This window comes from Cherax quadricarinatus, chromosome 24 (genome assembly GCF_038502225.1).
Source record: "Cherax quadricarinatus isolate ZL_2023a chromosome 24, ASM3850222v1, whole genome shotgun sequence".
NCBI classification, from domain to species: domain Eukaryota; kingdom Metazoa; phylum Arthropoda; class Malacostraca; order Decapoda; family Parastacidae; genus Cherax; species Cherax quadricarinatus.
The window spans coordinates 20,628,859-20,647,696 of NC_091315.1; the positions used below are offsets into that span (position 1 = coordinate 20,628,859).

General features: G+C 39.4%; 1 protein-coding gene across 1 annotated transcript in view; it reads left to right on the forward strand.

Annotated features, from left to right (window-relative positions):
• LOC138850976 (solute carrier family 22 member 15-like) overlaps positions 1 to 18,838 on the forward strand; it is a 216,768-nt gene that overhangs the window by 187,871 nt on the left and 10,059 nt on the right. The window contains exon 6 of the mRNA XM_070088482.1: positions 16,953 to 17,089. Within this exon, the coding sequence (XP_069944583.1) occupies positions 16,953 to 17,089 (137 nt within the window). The remainder of the gene's footprint in view (positions 1 to 16,952; positions 17,090 to 18,838) is intronic.

The window sequence follows — 18,838 nt, forward strand, 5'->3', positions numbered from 1 at the left end:
TCAAAATCCCTTTGGTCTACACATTCTGGCCACAGTTTCTTCCAAGCAGAGTTCAAGGTCTTCTTAGTCACTCCCTCCCAAGCCTTACCTATAAGGTTTACACAATTGAGGATATTAAAGTGATCTCTCCAAAACTCTCTTAGAGTCAATTGAGTTTCTGAGGTCACTACAAAGCACCTTTCAAACAGAGCTTTTGTGTACAGTTTTTGAAGTTTGCAATAACCTGCTGGTCCATAGGCTGTAGGAGAGGAGTGGTATTAGGAGGCAAAAACTTCACCTTAATGAAGCTCATGTCCCCATAAAGTCGCTCTGCCACGTCTGTAGGATGACCAGGGACATTGTCTAACACCAGGAGGCACTTAAGGTCTAATTTCTTTTCAGTTAGGTAATCTTTCACATTGGAGGCAAATGCTTGGTGTAACCAGTCATAGAAAAAGTCCCTAGTGGCCCATGCCTTACTGTTTGCCCTCCACAGCACACACAAATTAGCCTTGAGGATATTCTTTTGCCTGAACGCTCTGGGAGTTTGAGTGATACACTAATAAAGGCTTCACTTTGCAATCACCACTAGCATTGGAACACATCAACAGAGTAAGCCTGTCTTTCATAGGCATATGTCCTGGGAGTGCCTTTTCCTCCTGAGTAATGTACGTCCTGCTTGGCATTTTCATCCAAAACAGGCCTGTTTCATCACAATTAAACACTTGTTCAGGTTTCAGTCCTTCACTGTCTATGTACTCCTTGAATTCCTGCACATATTTTTCAGCTGCTTTGTGGTCCAAACTGGCAGCCTCACCATGCCTTATCACACTATGTATGCCACTACGCTTCTTAAATCTCTCAAACCAACCTTTGCTGACCTTAAATTCACTCGCATCATCACTAGTTGCAGGCATTTTTTTAATTAAATCCTCATGCAACTTCCTAGCCTTTTCACATATGATCACTTGAGAGATGCTATCTCCTGCTATCTGTTTTTCATTTATCCATACCAATAAGAGTCTCTCAACATCTTCCATCACTTGCGATCTCTGTTTCGAAAACACAGTTGAACCTTTGGCAAGAACAGCTTCCTTGATTGCCGTTTTGTTGGGCACAATAGTAGCGATGGTTGATTGGGGTTTACTATACAACCTGGCCAGCTCGGAGACACGCACTCCACTTTCATACTTAGCAGTGATATCTTTATTCATCTCTATAGTAATTCTCACCCTTATTCCTGTAGGGTTGGCACTAGCTTTCTTGGGGCCCATGGTCACTTATTTTGCAGATAAAATCACCAAAAACACTGTAATAATACGAAATGTTCCGATTGTATGCTTGGATGTTACCGTGGAGGCTGGCTGGTAAACAATGCCACCGGCGGAACATGTGAGGCTGGCTCAGGCCGCATATTAGATGTGTCTCGGACGAATAGCGTTGAGCGGGTTTTTTAGCAGTATGCGAGGCAAAATCTTAGCGATAAAATGTATCGGTATGCGGATGTAATGTTATGTGATGCCAACGGTATGCGGGGGTCCACTGTATTGGCTAGCATGACTGGACTCGTGTGAGAGAAGTGGTATGTAATGTCATCTGCAAATAGTGTGGGTTTGAGTAGTTGCGATGCATTTGGCAGGTCATTTATGTATATGAGAAAGAGAAGAGGGCCAAGGACACTTCCCTGTGGGACACCAACTCTAATTAGCTGTGCGGAAGAGTTTGCCCCATTTGTGTACACATATTGGCTTCTGTTGCTGAGATATGACTTTGGATAGTTGAGGGAGTGCCCTCTTATACCATAGTGTGACAATTTTATATGGAGCAAGTCATGGTCAGTTGTATCAAAAGCTTTACGTAAGTCAGTGAAGATCCCCAGTGGGACTTTTTTCTCTTTTGCAGTGTATATATGTTCTAGCATGTGTATAATAGCATCATTAGTATTTTTATTAGGCCTGAACCCAAATTGACAGGGGTTGAGTATGTTTTGGGAGATGAGGTAGGAATAGATTCGCCGATGAAATAATCTTTCAAAGATTTTAGTGAGAGGGTGTAAGTTGGACATTGGCCTATAGTTATTCAAGTCTGTTTGATTATTGTGTTGAATACAATGGTACCATATAGTACCATATGATACAATGGTGCCATAGGATGCAATGGTACCATATAGTACAATTGTACATATGGTACAATGGCACATGATACAATGGTACCATATCATACAATGGTACCATATGGTAGAATATGGTACAATGGCACCATTTGGTACAATGGTACCATATGATACAATGGTACCATATGGTGCAATGGTACCTTATGGTACCACATGCTGCAATGGTACCATATGGTGCAATAGTACCATGTGGTACATTGTACCATACAGTACAATGATACCATATGGTACTATATGGTACTGTTGTATTCAACAAAAACACACTAATATTTTCATCATTATTTTGTTCACAATAGTTGTTTACAACAAAAATATGCAAAAATGTTGTATATTAGTAATTTTCTATTATATATTTACAAATGTACAGAAACTCGACATGTTCCTTGAGGTGGATGACAAAGCACTTTGTCTCCGATACTGTGGAGTCAGTATCTAGCTTGCGTCGCCACTCAGTCTTGGCTGGTGTCTCATGCCACCAACACCTATTGACCATATGGTACATGGTATCATATGTTACAGGGTACCGTATGGTACATTGTACTATATGGTATAGGGTACCATGCAGTACAGGATAACATATGGTGCAGGGTACCATATGGCACAGGGTACCATACAGTACAGGACACCATATGGTACAGATACAAGTATCCCTATGGAAATATGTAACCCTGACTTTTTTGGGTTATCCTAGGATTTTATACGTATGTTGCTGTGTATGATAATCAATGTAATTGTATTTCTGTACACCTGCATAAACTTACTCAGGTGCATGTGGCATCATAAGTAAGTTTATTTAGGTATTCACATATACTCATATACATCAATGATCTTCCAAACGTATCCCAACACCTGAAACCCATTCTCTTTGCTGACCACACGACTTATGTCATCTCTCACCCCAATCTTGCCACCCTCAACACCATTGTTAATGAGGAGCTGATCAAAATATCGACTTGGATGACAGCCAATAAACTTACGCTTAATGCTGACAAAACCTACTACATTATGTTTGGTAGCAGAGCAGGAGATGTGCAAATTAACATTAAGATCGACAACACTCTAATTGTCAGGCATAATGAGGGCAAATTCCTAGGCCTATACCTCGACAACAACCTGAACTTCAGCACCCATATCCAACACATAACCAAAAAAGTATCCAAAACGGTTGGGATCCTCTCCAAGATATGATACTATGTGCTGCAAACTGCCCTTCTCACACTATACCATTCACTTACATATCCATACCTCACCTATGCTACCTGTGCTTGGAGTTCAACTGCAGCAACACACCTAAAGCCAATAATAACCCAACAAAAAGCCGCAGTAAGAATAATCACTAAATCCCATCCCTGGCAACACCCCCCCCCCACTCTTCATAGATCTAAACTTACTCCCTGTTCAGTACATCCACACTTACTACTGTGCAATCTATGTCTACAGGACCTTAAATTCCAATATTAACCTTGACCTAAAATGCTTTCTTGATAGTTGTGACAGAACCCACAGGCACAACACCAGACACAAACATATCTATGACATTCCCCGTGTCCGACCAAACCTTTACAAAAATTCAATGTATGTCAAAGGCCCTAAAATCTGGAACACCCTACCTGAAAATTCTAAAACTGCAGACACATTCATCACCTTCAAAACTACCATCAGAAAGCATCTTATCTCCCTGATACACCCTGTCAACTAATTACACGAATACCACTTACGCTCACTCACCCATTTGACCATAAACAGAAATATCAATCTCAATCTCAAAATAATGAATCTTAACTAGTCATAAGTTGGCCTGTGATACTCCAATACTGAAACTATGTGTAGTGCCAAAACAAAAGCATTCACATTGCTAAACTCACAAACTAGTATTTAGTCACTTAGCCATAATACCAACTTACCTCATAATTTTGTAATATTTTAAACTTGAGATTTAATCTAAGTCTGCCTGAAATGCCTAGCCATGCTAGGTGTTCTAGTGCTACACTCTGTAATTATTATTTTACTACATAAACCACACAATAACCAAATTCTGTAAACTCAGCATTGTAATCCTTATAGAGAATAAACTTTGAATCTGAATATGTTTGGAGAACCTAGGATAATCCAAAAAAGTGAGACAGACTTACTTCCATTAGGGTCCCCTGTACCCTGTACTATATGGTATAATGTACCATATGGTACAATGTACTATATGGTACATTGTACCATATGGTACAATGTACTATATGGCACATTGTACCATATGGTACCATTGTACCATATGATACCATTGTACCATATGATACCATTGTACCATATGATACCATTTTATGATATGGCACCATTGTACCATATGGCACAATGGTACCATATGGTTCAAAACTATAGAATTCCTCTTCAGTTCCACTTTCATCAGTCTTAGAACTGTAAGCTGTGAAGAGGAGAGTCAGAATTCACCCAGAGTGTGAGTGGGGAGTAAGAGCTTCTTTGCCACCAGGCACAATGAACAAAGTTACTTTGCCGGCGTTCCCACAATGCCATGTGGGCGTCCAGATTTTTTCTATAGTGTGCACACTGACCACCCAGACCCATTCTCTCAGATGTAGGCCTACCAGCCTTCTTGCACTAAATTTGACGCCGCTAGAATTTTGGCATAGATCTATGGTTTGGACCCTGAACGTAAGGCCATAGATCTACGGGACGAATGCTGAAAGAGAATACATCTATGTGGTATGTGTGCACCACATAAAACAAATCCTGCAGCACACAGTGCAAATGAGAGAAAAAACTGAGACCGTAATTTTTTATTAAAACAGCGACTTTGCAGTGTTTTTTCGTATATTTTTTATAGTTGTATTTGCGATTTCTTGGTCTCAATTGATAGAATGGAAGATATATTACAGAAGTATAGATGATTTTGATTGGTTTTAGTAATGAAAATGGCTTGAACCTGAGCTCAAAGTAGCAGAAATGATAAATTTTTTGCCGATGTTCAAGAGTAAACAAATGACCTCACATGTCTAATACACACCAGCTGGTGGGTCTGATATACGTTCACAGATGTGTTGATGTTATTTATACAGTTATTACAATATTGCATAACAGTAAATCTTCTATATTTTTGTTTGAGTAAAAATTCATTATGTGAATAAAAAATCAAAATGGATTTCATTTGTAAAGCCTGAAAACATAACTGATGAACAGAGGAAATGTTAGTTTGGTGCCAGGAATGCCTGCACTGTTTATTCTGGACCCTATTTTGAAATTGGAATATTTTGAATTTTGCATTAAATTGGCCAAATTACCAATTTCCAATCACTTTATTTTGTAGTTGAAACAGTTGACTTGGCAATTTCTTGTGCTCAGTTGATAGAATAGAAGGAATACTAGTGAAATAGCTAAGAATTTGGTCAACTGGAATAATGTAATTGGCCTGAAATGGGGGTCAAAGTCTGCAAAATCGCCGATGCGTAAATATCGCTGACACATCAAAATTCGCAAGAGCATAATTTCGTCATTTCTCCATCAAATTTCGTACTTTTCTTTTATTACCTTCAGAAAAAGATTCTCTACCATTTCATAAGAAAAAATAACAAAATTATTTTTTGAAAATTCTTTGACCCTGGTGCACACTTCGAAATTTGGCCTCTGGACCCTGAAAGGGTTAAGTAACATTGATTGGCAAAACGAGCTAGCAGACAACTTCAGCATTGATGAATGTGTTAATATTTTTACAAAAAAAAAAAAAAACCTCTATAATATGCATTGCCTAATAAAAACTAAGCAGATCACAGCAAAGAGACTAAACAGCCTCTGGCTTACAAACAACATCCTCAGATCTATTGATAAAAAACATCTATATGAAAAAGGTACAGAATGGGTCTTATAACAAATGATCTTGCAAAACGTTACTCATCAGTACTAACCAATCTAATAAGGAGGTCAAAAAAACTGTATTACGAAAACAGATTTCACGACAGATAAGGAAAACCTTATCTGAAATTCTAGGAACTGAAAAGCTGTCACAAAACAGAATGATTAGCTTAACAATACCAGAAGAACCTCTCCTCCTCTTTTTCTGGACCTTAGGAACAAAGCTAGCAAGCAAAATTCGAAACTCAAACATTCAACCAAAAGACTGCCTCACTGGCAACTACACAAATACTCTATTTTTAGCCCCAAAAAACCCTACTCGATTTGTTAAACCCAGTAGGGCTCATCATCAAAACACTAAAGAACAAGGCAGGAGACCTAAATAACTTACCACCACTCGTGTATAAAAAAAAAGCTTCTCACGGGTTGTCACCAATTATTGCAACTCTTTTTAACAAATCCACTGAATCTTCCACCTTTCCATCCATACTCAAGACAGCAAGGGTCACCACAATCCTCAAAGGAGCCTCGATCCAATTGAATCAAACAACTATAGGCCTGTATCAAACTTTCCCCTACTATCTAAAATCTTCGAAAAATTAATTCACAAACTAGTCTACTCCTACTTAGTATCCCACGACATAAACCCTGTCAGTTTGGATTTAGACCAAAGAAAAGTACTAATGATGCTATTATACATATGCTTGAACTAACATATTCTGCACTCAAAAAAATAAATTTTCCCTGGAACTTTTCATAGACTTACAAAAAGCTTTTGATACAGTTGACCATGACCCATTGCACCTAAAATTCGAACATTACAGGATCAGAGCCTGGCCCATAGCTGGGCTCAGAGAGTAGATAAACTCTTGAAACTCTTCAAAGGTATATCTTCAAAGGTACTCTCTCCATTACCTAAAATCTTATCTCAGCAATAGAACCCAGTATGTATATACAAATGGAGCCAGCTCCACTACACAACCTGTTCTACTCTCCTTAAACCCATTTCATTTGCAGATGACACTACTTATGTCTTCTCTCACCTAAACCCAACCATACTGACACTGTAAATGCTGAACTGCTAAAAATATCTACTTGGATGACTACCAACAAACTTACTCTCAATATAGACAAAACCTACTTCATGCTATTTGGAAACAGATTTTGATAAATGGTTCACCCATTTCTAGACAAACAAAGGACAAATTTCTAGGACTCCACCTTGACTGCAGTCTCAAATTTCAGACATACAGCAAATTTCCAAGAAGGTCTCCAAAACAGTAGGCATCCTTTCAAAGATACAGTACTTTGAATAACAATGTACTATGTACCCCAGTCAGCTCTTCTTGCTGTGTACCCCACTCTCATTTACCCTTACCTCACCTATTGTATTTGTGCATGAGGCTCAACCACAGCAAATTACCTTAAACCTTTAATAACCCAACAAAAAGCTGCAGTGCGATTGATTGCTAACTCCTGCACTAGACGACACACTCCACCACATTTCAAAAGTCTTAACTTGCTTAATATACAAACATCCACACTTATTATTGTGCCTACTACATACACAGAACACTACACTCAAATATGACCCCTCCTCTCAAACTCCTCCTTCATAACTATAATAGAACACACAGCCATAATACGAGACACAAGTCACTCTTCGATATCCCTCATATCCATATCTCCCTATGCAAAAATGCTATGCACGTAAAAGGCCCGAAGATCTGGAAGTCATTGCCAGAACACACTAAAGGACCCCTGCCTGGAAATCAGTTTAAGGCCCTACTTAGAAATCACCTCATCACCCAAAATTTACCAGACAAACCACACATAATACCTACCTGTTACTCAAAAGCTACTAAAAAAAAAAAAACTTCTAAATAATTTAAGACTGCTCAATTTAAATTGCTTCAATTTCATTACTTCATATTGTGCTAAGGATTGCTCAACCATTTACTCATTACTTCAAAGTTAGGATGTTTAAATTTCATTGTTTTAAATAATACTAAATTATAATACGGTGGACCGTCGAGTTTCACAAGGCTCGCGCTTCATAAATTTAGACTTTCAACAACTTTTTTCTTCAAAATATAGCCTCGCGGTTTGTAATTTTGCTCGCCATTTGTCACTTGTCCAGAACACATACGAGTGGCTTCCTAGCATCTGCGCCACACAAAGGCGCCGCACACACCATTCCCAGTCAGTGTGGCATTGTTTATTGGTGAATGAACATCACCCCATGTGTTCATACGATACATTTTGTAATATTCCATTCTTTTTTGTGCTTGCAACTTCTAAATAAGCCACCATGGGCCCAAAGAAAGCTTCTAGTGCCAGCCATTTTGTAAAGAATGTGAGAAACACGATAGGATTCGAGAAAGAAATCTTTGCAAAATATGAAAGTGGCATGCATGTGGCCCATCTTGCAAGGATGTATGAGAAGCTTCATACAACCATCGCTTCCATTGTGGCGAAGAAAAAGGAAATCAAGGAAGCTGTTGTTGCGAAAGGGGTAGAGATGCTCACAAAAAAAAGAGATCGCAAATACTCGGTGTTGAGAATTTGTTGTTGGTGTGGATCAACCAAAAACAGTTAGCAGGAGATAGTATTATGCAGTCGATAATTTGTGAAAAGGCAAGGCAGTTGCTCTCGTAAAGAAAATGCCTGGAACGAGTGCTGATGTTAGTGAATTTAAGGCCAGCAAAGGGTGGGTTGAGAGATTTAAGAAGTGTAGTGGCACACACAGTGTGGTACGGCATGGCAAGGCTGACAAGTGTGCGGCTGAAAATTTGTGTAGGAATTCAAGGACTATGTAGAGGCTGAAGTATTTGTCCCCCAACAAGTGTTCACTTGTGACAAAACAGGCCTCTTTTGGAAGAAAATACCAAAGAAGATCTACATCACGCAGGAGGAAACGGCACTGCCAGGACACAAGCCTGTGAAAGACAGACTAACTTTCATGTTCTTTGGTAATGCTAGTGGGGATTTCAAAGTGAAGCCTTTACCGATGTATCACTCTGAAAATCCCAGAGTGTTCAAGAAACACAGTGTCGCCAAGAGTAAATTGTGTGTGATGTGGAAGGCTAACAGTAAGGCATGGGTCATGAGGGAAATTTTCCTTGAGTGGTTCAGTGAAGTGTTTGGCCCGAGTGTGAAGAAATACCTCCTGGAAAAAAAAAAATTGTCACTCAAGTGCCTCCTGGTAATGGACAGTGTTCCTGGTCATCCTCCAGACTTGGATGACCAAATGGTGGAGGAGTTTAGTTTCATCACAGTGAAGTTCTAGCCCCCTAATACCACTCCTCTCATCCAGCCCATGGACCAGCAGATCATTTCAAACTTCAAAAAACTCTACACCAAAGCAGTGTTTTGAAGGTGCTTTGATGTGACTTCAGATACTCATTTGACCTTAAGAGAGTTCTGGAAAGATCATTTCAATATCCTCCATTGCATAGGCCTTATAAATAAGGCTTGGGAGGGAGTGACTTCCAGGACTTTGAACTCTGCTTGGAAAAAATCATGGCCAGATTGTGTCCTCGACAAAGATTTTGAAGGGTTTGCGGCTGATCCTGACAACCCTATGCCAGTTGTGGAATCTGTTGTGGCATTGGGGAATTCCATGGGGTTGGATGTGAGTGGCCAGGATGTGGAAGAGTTGGTGGAGGACCACAATGAAGAGCTAATCACTGAAGAGCTGCAAGAGCTTCATCTGTAACAGCAACAGACCACAGCTCAGGAAATTGCTTCAGAGGAGGAGGAAGTGAGATGGAAGAAAGTGCATTCTTCAAAGCTTAAGAACATTTGTGCAAAGCGGAGTGAGGTGCAAACGTTTATGGAGGAACATCACTATGACAAAGCTGTTGCAAGCCATATCGGCACCATTTACAATGCCACTGTCTTGTCCCATTTGACGCAAATTTTAACAGAATTTTTACAGAATTTAACAGAGATATCTGGAGCAATTTTTTGAGCAACAGGGGTCCAGTGATTCTCAAGCTCGTCCTAGTGGTATTAACCCCTTCAGGGTCCAAGGCCAAAATCTGAAGTGGTGTTCCAGTGTCCAAGAAATTTTGAAAAAAAAAAAAAAATTATTTTTTCTTACAGAATTAAAGAACATATTTTTGTGAAGGTAATAAGACAAAAAAAAAATTCTGATCAGTACTTACCGAGATACAGTGCCAAGAAGTTTGTCAAAAATGATGTGGTGGCGGCAACATCGACGAATTCCACATACGCGCATTACATTATTTTGCGGTTTTTATTGTTTTTTCTTTTCTTTTCCAATTTTTTCTATTCCTACTAACATTTGGGGCCTGAGAGACCAATACTGTATATAATGTATATATATAAACTCACCGTATTGAACACAATAACCGCACTAAAGTTATTATCATATTATTGTTTACCACTGTTGTTTATTACAATAAACATGCACAAATCTTGTATAATACTAATGTTCTATCATATATTTACATATTTACAATCACTGGACATGCTTTTAAAACTACTGGAGCTTGTGGAACTCCTTGAAACAAGGCACCATGCACAGAGGCACCTTACATTCCTCACACATAAACCGAGTGTCTTTGCGTCTTTGTTGCCGTCATTTTGTTTGTGCACAGACGATGCATCTCTTCTGAGCAAATTTCTTCTGAGTTGAAGGAAGTTGCATTATGAAATGATCACCTTCCCTCCTCAAACGCTTGGGTATATCCTGAGGAATTCGAGGACCGTGTTGTATAGCAGGTGTTCTTACCTGGTACTTCATTATGAGTTGTCTGACAACAGACAAACAAAATTCACCATACGGTGGTCTGTTGCCAGTCTTTATTTGGTACATATTATATGCATTGAGCATAGAAATGTCCATGAGATGGAAGAAAAGTTTCATGTACCACTTGTAACTTTTACAAACACAATCAACAAAACCAATCTGCATGTCACACTTGTCAACCAAGCGCATGTATTGTGTATAATCAATCACTGTCACTGGTTTTCAAATACGTTCATTAGTCACTCGATCAACTTTGCCACTGTCTTGCATTTCATTACGGTGAATGGTTGTCAACAATGTGACATCTCGTTTGTCATGCCACCGTAATGCCATGATGTCATTGGCAGTAAATACCTGCATGTCATCACCACGAGCACCTGCGTTAAGCCTGGGCATATGTTTACGATTAGAACGCACTGTGCCACGCACATCTGTCTTGTTCACTCGCATGAAATCACTGAGTAATGGGCTTGTGTACCAGTTATCAGTATATAATGTATGCCCCTTACCAAGATAAGGTGCCATTATGTTTCTCACTACGTCACCTGAGATACCCAATAACATCTTGGTATCTTTCAATGTTTTACTACCCGTGTATACAACAATATCCAACACCAGGCCACTGTCACAATCACAGAGTACAAACAGTTTTATACCAAAGCGTTTCCTCTTGCTCGGTATATACTGCTTGAATGACAGTCTACCTTTGAACAAAATCAAAGACTCGTCAATTACAAGATTCTTGAATGGATAAAAGTATATGCTGAACTTTTGTTTGAGATACATGAAAACATTTCTAATCTTGTATAACCTGTCACTTCCGTCAGGCCTGGTTTGTCAGAGAAGTGCAACATATGTAAGAGTAAGATAAACCTGTTCACTGGTATGATTTCACTGAAGACCGGGGTAGAAATTAGCTGATCTGTGGACCAGTATGCTTTTATATTATGCTTATAGACGTAAGGCATAAGCATTATTGTTGCAAAAAGCAAATACATTTCTGCAACAGTCGTCTCTTTCCACCTGTGTAGTCTTGACTGTGGTGATAAGATCGTATTTGCCATGGTGTACTCAAAATACTTATTACTTTCCCTGACAATAATTTCCATCAATGGCTGGTCAAAGAATAATTCAAAGAATTCCAGTTCATTGGCCGTGGTTCCAAGGGGACAAGTAGGTAGAATTCCACTTTGAGAGTCATCAAAGTGGTGAGGCTTGGGAACAAAATTGGGATTTTGCTGCCAATCCCACATACGGTTTGCTGGTGGATACTGGACATCATAGGCTGGTTGTGCGGGTGGTTGTGGTTGTGGTGGGCTGGTGGCTGATGCTCCGCTTTGTCCTTGAACTGACGAGTCAGCAGCGTGGGTCCCAGCGTGGCCTGGTGAGTCACGCATGGCGGTGCCACTACCATCACCACTAACACCATCCACTGATGCCTGTGGTCTATCCATGCCAAGTGTAGCCACATCATCCTCACTATCACTACCTAAAACTGGTGTAGGGCCACAGGATATACTCCGGGATGTACTCCGTCCCCTGGGCACAGCATAGGGTACACTACCCGAGTGCATGCGGCGGCAAACATACCGACGCTTCACTGGTGAATATGATTCCTCACTATCACTAATCGAATGATCGTCAAGCGCAATAAAATCACAATCCACGTCATTATCATCATCATTACTGAAGTCAGAGGCCTGGCCACGCGAAAATATTAGTTTTCTCTTGCGTTGAGGAACAACCGACCGTGAGTCACGAGTGCCCACACCAGAGGTAGAAGGTTGAGGAGCGTCAGGGTTTTCTGCACTATTATCGATATCCTGGTCATTCTTTTCGGTCACTAACTGATCAAAGCCGTAGAATTCGTCTTCATTTCCACTTCCATCAGTGTCAGAACTATCAGATAGGAAGAGGAGAGTCCCAATTTTCCGGGGAGTGAGAGCTGACTTGCGACGAGGTATGGTGAACAAGGGTAACTGAGCCGGCGTTCCCACAATGCTATGCGGGCGCCTAGATTTTTTGTTTATGGCGCACACCCACCACGCAGACCCGTTCTCTCACATGTAGGCCTATGAGCATTTTTGCGCTAAATTTGACGGCGCTAGAATTTTGGCATAGATCTACGGTTTGGACACTCAACGTGAAGCCGTAGATCTACGGGACGGACCCTGAAAGGGTTAAAAAATAAAGAAGGGAAGTAACCCCAGATAAGGGGTGTAACTTCTCCATCCTCTTCCCTCCTCCTGTCTTCCATACACCAACAAGAGTCTTCAATAAAGGTAAGTGTGATGTTGTATTGTTTTATACTTGATGTCTCATTGTTTTCTGTATGTAAAGCTACATTTAATGTAAAAAAAATTTTTTTGGTTAATACTTTTGGATGTCTGGAATGGATTAATTAGATTTACATTATTTCTTATGGGGAAAATGGTTTTGCCATTCGTAAATTTCAACTTTCGTCACACTCTCTATAACGGATTAATTACGAAATTCGAAGGCTCACTGTACATCATGTTGTAAATTACAGTGGTACCTTGACTTACGAATGCGCCAACTTACGAGTTTTTCGAGTTACGAGCCATCGCTTGGTCAATTTTTTGCTTTGAGTTGCGAGCCAAAATCCAAGTTACAAGTGAGCTTCAGATATGCTGCCACTAGTTGGCTCAGCGAACGCCAGAACATCAGTCCAGCATCCCAGCGTTTTGTGCTTTTTGCACAATTATGCCAAATATCTTTTTTCTAACCATGGGTTCTAAGAAAGTAAGTGCAAAGGACAGTGCTGAGAAGAAGAGGATAATATCCATTTAATTAAAGCATGAAATCATAGAAAAACACAAGAAAATTGCTTTTGTTTCAGTGTTTTCCTTATGAAACTAGTGAGTTAGTGCAGGTAGCCTCACAAACACTGTATGTTCTATGTTATTTATATTGTTTATTATGTCATATTAGGTCAGTTGGTAGGGTGTGCAAAAGAAGAAAATTAAAGGTGAATACAGGAAAGAGTAAGGTTATGAGGATAACAAAAAGATTAGGTGATGAAAGATTGAATATCAGATTGGAGGGAGAGAGTATGGAGGAGGTGAACGTATTCAGATATTTGGGAGTGGACGTGTCAGCGGATGGGTCTATGAAAGATGAGGTGAATCATAGAATTGATGAGGGAAAAAGAGTGAGTGGTGCACTTAGGAGTCTGTGGAGACAAAGAACTTTGTCCTTGGAGGCAAAGAGGGGAATGTATGAGAGTATAGTTTTACCAACGCTCTTATATGGGTGTGAAGCGTGGGTGATGAATGTTGCAGCGAGGAGAAGGCTGGAGGCAGTGGAGATGTCATGTCTGAGGGCAATGTGTGGTGTGAATATAATGCAGAGAATTCGTAGTTTGGAAGTTAGGAGGAGGTGCGGGATTACCAAAACTGTTGTCCAGAGGGCTGAGGAAGGGTTGTTGAGGTGGTTCGGACATGTAGAGAGAATGGAGCGAAACAGAATGACTTCAAGAGTGTATCAGTCTGTAGTGGAAGGAAGGCGGGGTAGGGGTCGGCCTAGGAAGGGTTGGAGGGAGGGGGTAAAGGAGGTTTTGTGTGCGAGGGGCTTGGACTTCCAGCAGGCATGCGTGAGCGTGTTTGATAGGAGTGAATGGAGACAAATGGTTTTTAATACTTGACGTGCTGTTGGAGTGTGAGCAAAGTAACATTTATGAAGGGATTCAGGGAAACCGGCAGGCCGGACTTGAGTCCTGGAGATGGGAAGTACAGTGCCTGCACTCTGAAGGAGGGGTGTTAATGTTGCAGTTTAAAAACTGTAGTGTAAAGCACCCTTCTGGCAAGACAGTGATGGAGTGAATGATGGTGAAAGTTTTTCTTTTTCGGGCCACCCTGCCTTGGTGGGAATCGGCCGGTGTGATAATAAAAAAATAAAAAAAAAATTAGGTCAGTTGTGATAGATAAGCTGTATAGTTGATATTAGCATTATATTGAAGTATGTTATCCTGCCTCTCGAGAGCCAAGAATTCCACTGGAACAGATTACGTAATGGCATTTCAGTTAATTTTAAAGAGGAAAATTGATATGATATATGAGCAGATAGAGTTACGAGCTCTGTCATGGAACAAATTAACCCTTTGACTGTCGCAACCCCCAATCCTGAGGTGTCTCCTGGTGTCGCAAAATTTAAAAAAAAAAAAAAATTATTTTTTCTTATGAAATGATAATCTTTTCCCGATTGTAATGACACCAAAAAAACGAAATTTGATGGAAAACTGACGGAATTATGCTCTCGCAAAGTTAGCGACCTCGGCGCTGTTTACAAATCGGCGATTTCGCCCACTTTGAGCCCTATTTTCGGCTAATTCCATTGTTCCAGTCGCCCAAACTCATAGCTATTTCTTTAGAACTTCATTTTTTCTATCGATTGAGTACAAGAAACTGCCCATTTACTGATTTCAACTACCTAATAATGTGGTCAGAAATTTGCAATTTGGCCAATTTCACAAAAACTAAAAAATATGACAATTTCAAAATAAGGTCCAGAATGAACAATGCAGACATTCCAGGCTCTAAAATAACATTTTCTTTGCTCATCAGTCATGTCTCCAGGCCCCTCTGATATTACTCTTGCTTTCTATTTTGAATTTTTATTCAAACAAAAAATATTAGACTTACTATTATGCAGACTACTGCAATGCTGTAATAACTGTATAAATAACATCAACCCATTCATGACTGCATATTAGAATGGCTAGTTGGACATTTATTGGAAAATGGCATCATTTGTTTACTTTTGAACATTGGCAAAAATCAAACATTTCCCCTACTTTGAGCTCCATTTCTAGGTTCTTTTTATAGTAAAATCAATCAAAAACACCACTATTTCTGTAATATGTTTTCCATTCTATCAAATGAGACCAAGAAAACGAGAATACAACCATAAATACTATACGAAAATAGACCACAAAGTCGGCATTTTAAATAAAAAAAAGGGTCGGAGTTTTTTTTTTCTCATTATGCACTGTGTGCTCCAGGATTTTTTTTATATGGTGCACACTGACCACACAGACCCATTCTCTCACATGTGGGCCTACCAGCTTTCTCCTGCTTGATTTGAAGCCGCTAGAATTTATGAGTATATATACGTCAAACACGGCACCTCGTAAAACGTATATATACGGCCGCGACAGTCAAAGGGTTAAGCTTGTAAGTCAAGGTACCACTATTTTAAATTGTTCTATTGTAATACTGTAATTTTTATACACTAATTCAATAGTGTAATTATTCTCTATTGAACATCTCTACTAGACTTATTAAAGCCATATAGCTAATAATGCTCATTTCTCTTACTCACTGTAACTCATCTAATGCCCAGATGAACTCTGATTGTTTTATTAATCTCAAGTTAATTTTAAGTTTGTCCGAAATGCTTTGCACACAAAAGGGCATTTGGCTTGTACACCCAACTGTTATATTCCTGTATACAACTATATATCATGTCAAAATTAATTATTATTAGTATTATTATTATTATAGCCAACTTTGGAGAAAACCTCAAATACCTAATCATTAGCAAGATTTAAATAAACATCACTTAATACTTACTGGGGACTTGAGCATCAACCTTATTCAGTCTGAAGACCAACAAGTAAGAGACTTCATGAATAATATGTATAATGGCTTACTAATAACCTTGATAACCAAGCCTACAAGAATAACTGAAATTACTGCAGCATCACTTGACCAAATATGGACATACATTCCAAGTCCTTAATCAGCACATTATCACAGACAATCGCTGTATACCTTGTGGCTTAGCGCTTCTTTTTGATTATAATAATAATATCACAGATAATACTACTGATCACTGCCCCACTTTCCTAGTCACCAGTGTAGCAAAATTACCTCATGAAATTAATAAAAATCTCCTTTAGGGTCCATGATGAGGCATCGGCGAATAACTTTATAGTGGCATTTAGCAACATAGACTGGCCGAGAGAATTGCACAATTACTAAGACATTAACTCTAGTCTTCACATATTCTTTCACACTACAAAGAATTTACAACATACATTGCCTATTAAAAAACCAAGCAGGTGACAACAAAGAAATTAAGATTTACTGTATTGTGTATTCATTTATTTGTACGTATATTTTACGATTTTTTTCATATTTTCAGGCATTGCTGTATGGGCCTTTGCCTATGATAGTGTTTGGTGCATTGTCAGTAGCATCTGGTTTATTAAGTATTATAATGCCTGAGACACTCAACACCTCTCTACCTGATACCCTTGCAGATGCTCTTCATCTTCGACGGTAAGGAAAACCTTGAGGAGTAGTTTACAGTGGCCAAACATGCTCACAATCCAAGAGTACATTAAACTATAAAAGCCATTTGTCTCCACTTATTCCAGTCTAGTGTGCTCACACAAGCCTGTTGGATGCTCGGACCCTTCTCCTGCATTATTCTTACTGAGACCTGGCTTAAGCAGGACACAATAGATATCTACCCTCTACCAGGATACACAGCAATTCACAACTGCAGACCAAACCAAGTTGTGGGTGGTATTGCAATCTATTACTCTAACCAATTATCTTGTATTAGCACCACTTGCTTTAGTGATGAATATGGGGAATACATTTTTGCTATTTTTACTGTAAAAAACCTTAAGACACCTATAACAATCGGTGCCATTTACCGGATACCTCACACAAACATCCCAAATTTCAGTGAGAAATTAAAGTCACTAATAACAAACAGACAAATGAATAAGCACCACCTTCTCTTAGCTGGAGACTTCAACATCAACCTTGGCTTACTAGATGATCAGCCTGTAACTGATTTCATCAACAATATGAACAACACACTTCTCATACCAACAATAACTAAACCAACCAGGCTCACTGAGACAAGTGCAACCATAATAGACCACATATGGACCAATATACTAGCCCCCCTTAAATCAGGGATAATCACAGATAGCACTACAGACCACTACCCTACCTTCCTCCTGACAAACATTAATAAACCACCACTTGAATACAACAAAGTCTCATTTAGACTCCATGACGAGGCCTCAATAAGGAAGTTCACAACTGACCTAGAGATTGTTGACTGGCCTACAGAATTCTCCAAGGCCAATGGTATTGATGACTGGACAGACATTTTTCTTAACAAATTACTTAGACTATACAACAAACATTGTCCTATAAAAACGAAACAGATCACAAACAACCGGCTTGGTTGCCCATGGCTAACCAGCACCATTCTGAAATCCATTGACAAGAAACACCAATATGAAAAGCAATATAGACAGGGCTTAATACACAAAGATATTCTTAAACACTATTCATCAGTTCTCACCAAAGTAATAAAGAAAGCCAAGCAACTATACTACTCCAGTAGATTCACAGACACTAGAGGAGATATAAAAAAGACCTGGAAAACACTCTCTTAGATTCTAGGGACCCACAAACTGAAAAAAAACAAGAATATTGTCCTAACTAAACCTAATGAAACACCACTACATCCCACTGACACAGCTAACAAGATAAATGACTTCTTCTCAACCATAGGATCTAATCTCGCCAATAAAATCCCACATACTAATGCCCATGCCGGGGACTACCTAGATGGGAATTTCCCAAATTCCTTCTATCTTGCACCAACTGAGCCCTCGGAAGTCACCGAGATTATAAAGTCACTTAAAAACAACTCAGGGAATCTGTCTAATGTCCCACCATTACTGTACAAGAGAGCGGCCCATATCCTTTCGCATGCTATTTCATTACTTTTTAACAAATCACTAGAAACTAGCACGTTCCCGAAACTACTCAAGATGGCAAGGGTTACACCAATACATAAAGGTGGTGACCCTACAGACTTAAACAACTATAGGCCAATATCAAACTTACCATTGCTATCCAAAATCTTTGAGAAACTCGTGCACAGGAGACTATATTCATTTATAACAGCACAAAACATACTCAACCCCTGCCAATTTGGATTTAGGAAAAATAAAAGCACTAATGATGCAATCATAAAAATGCTAGATCTGCTTTACA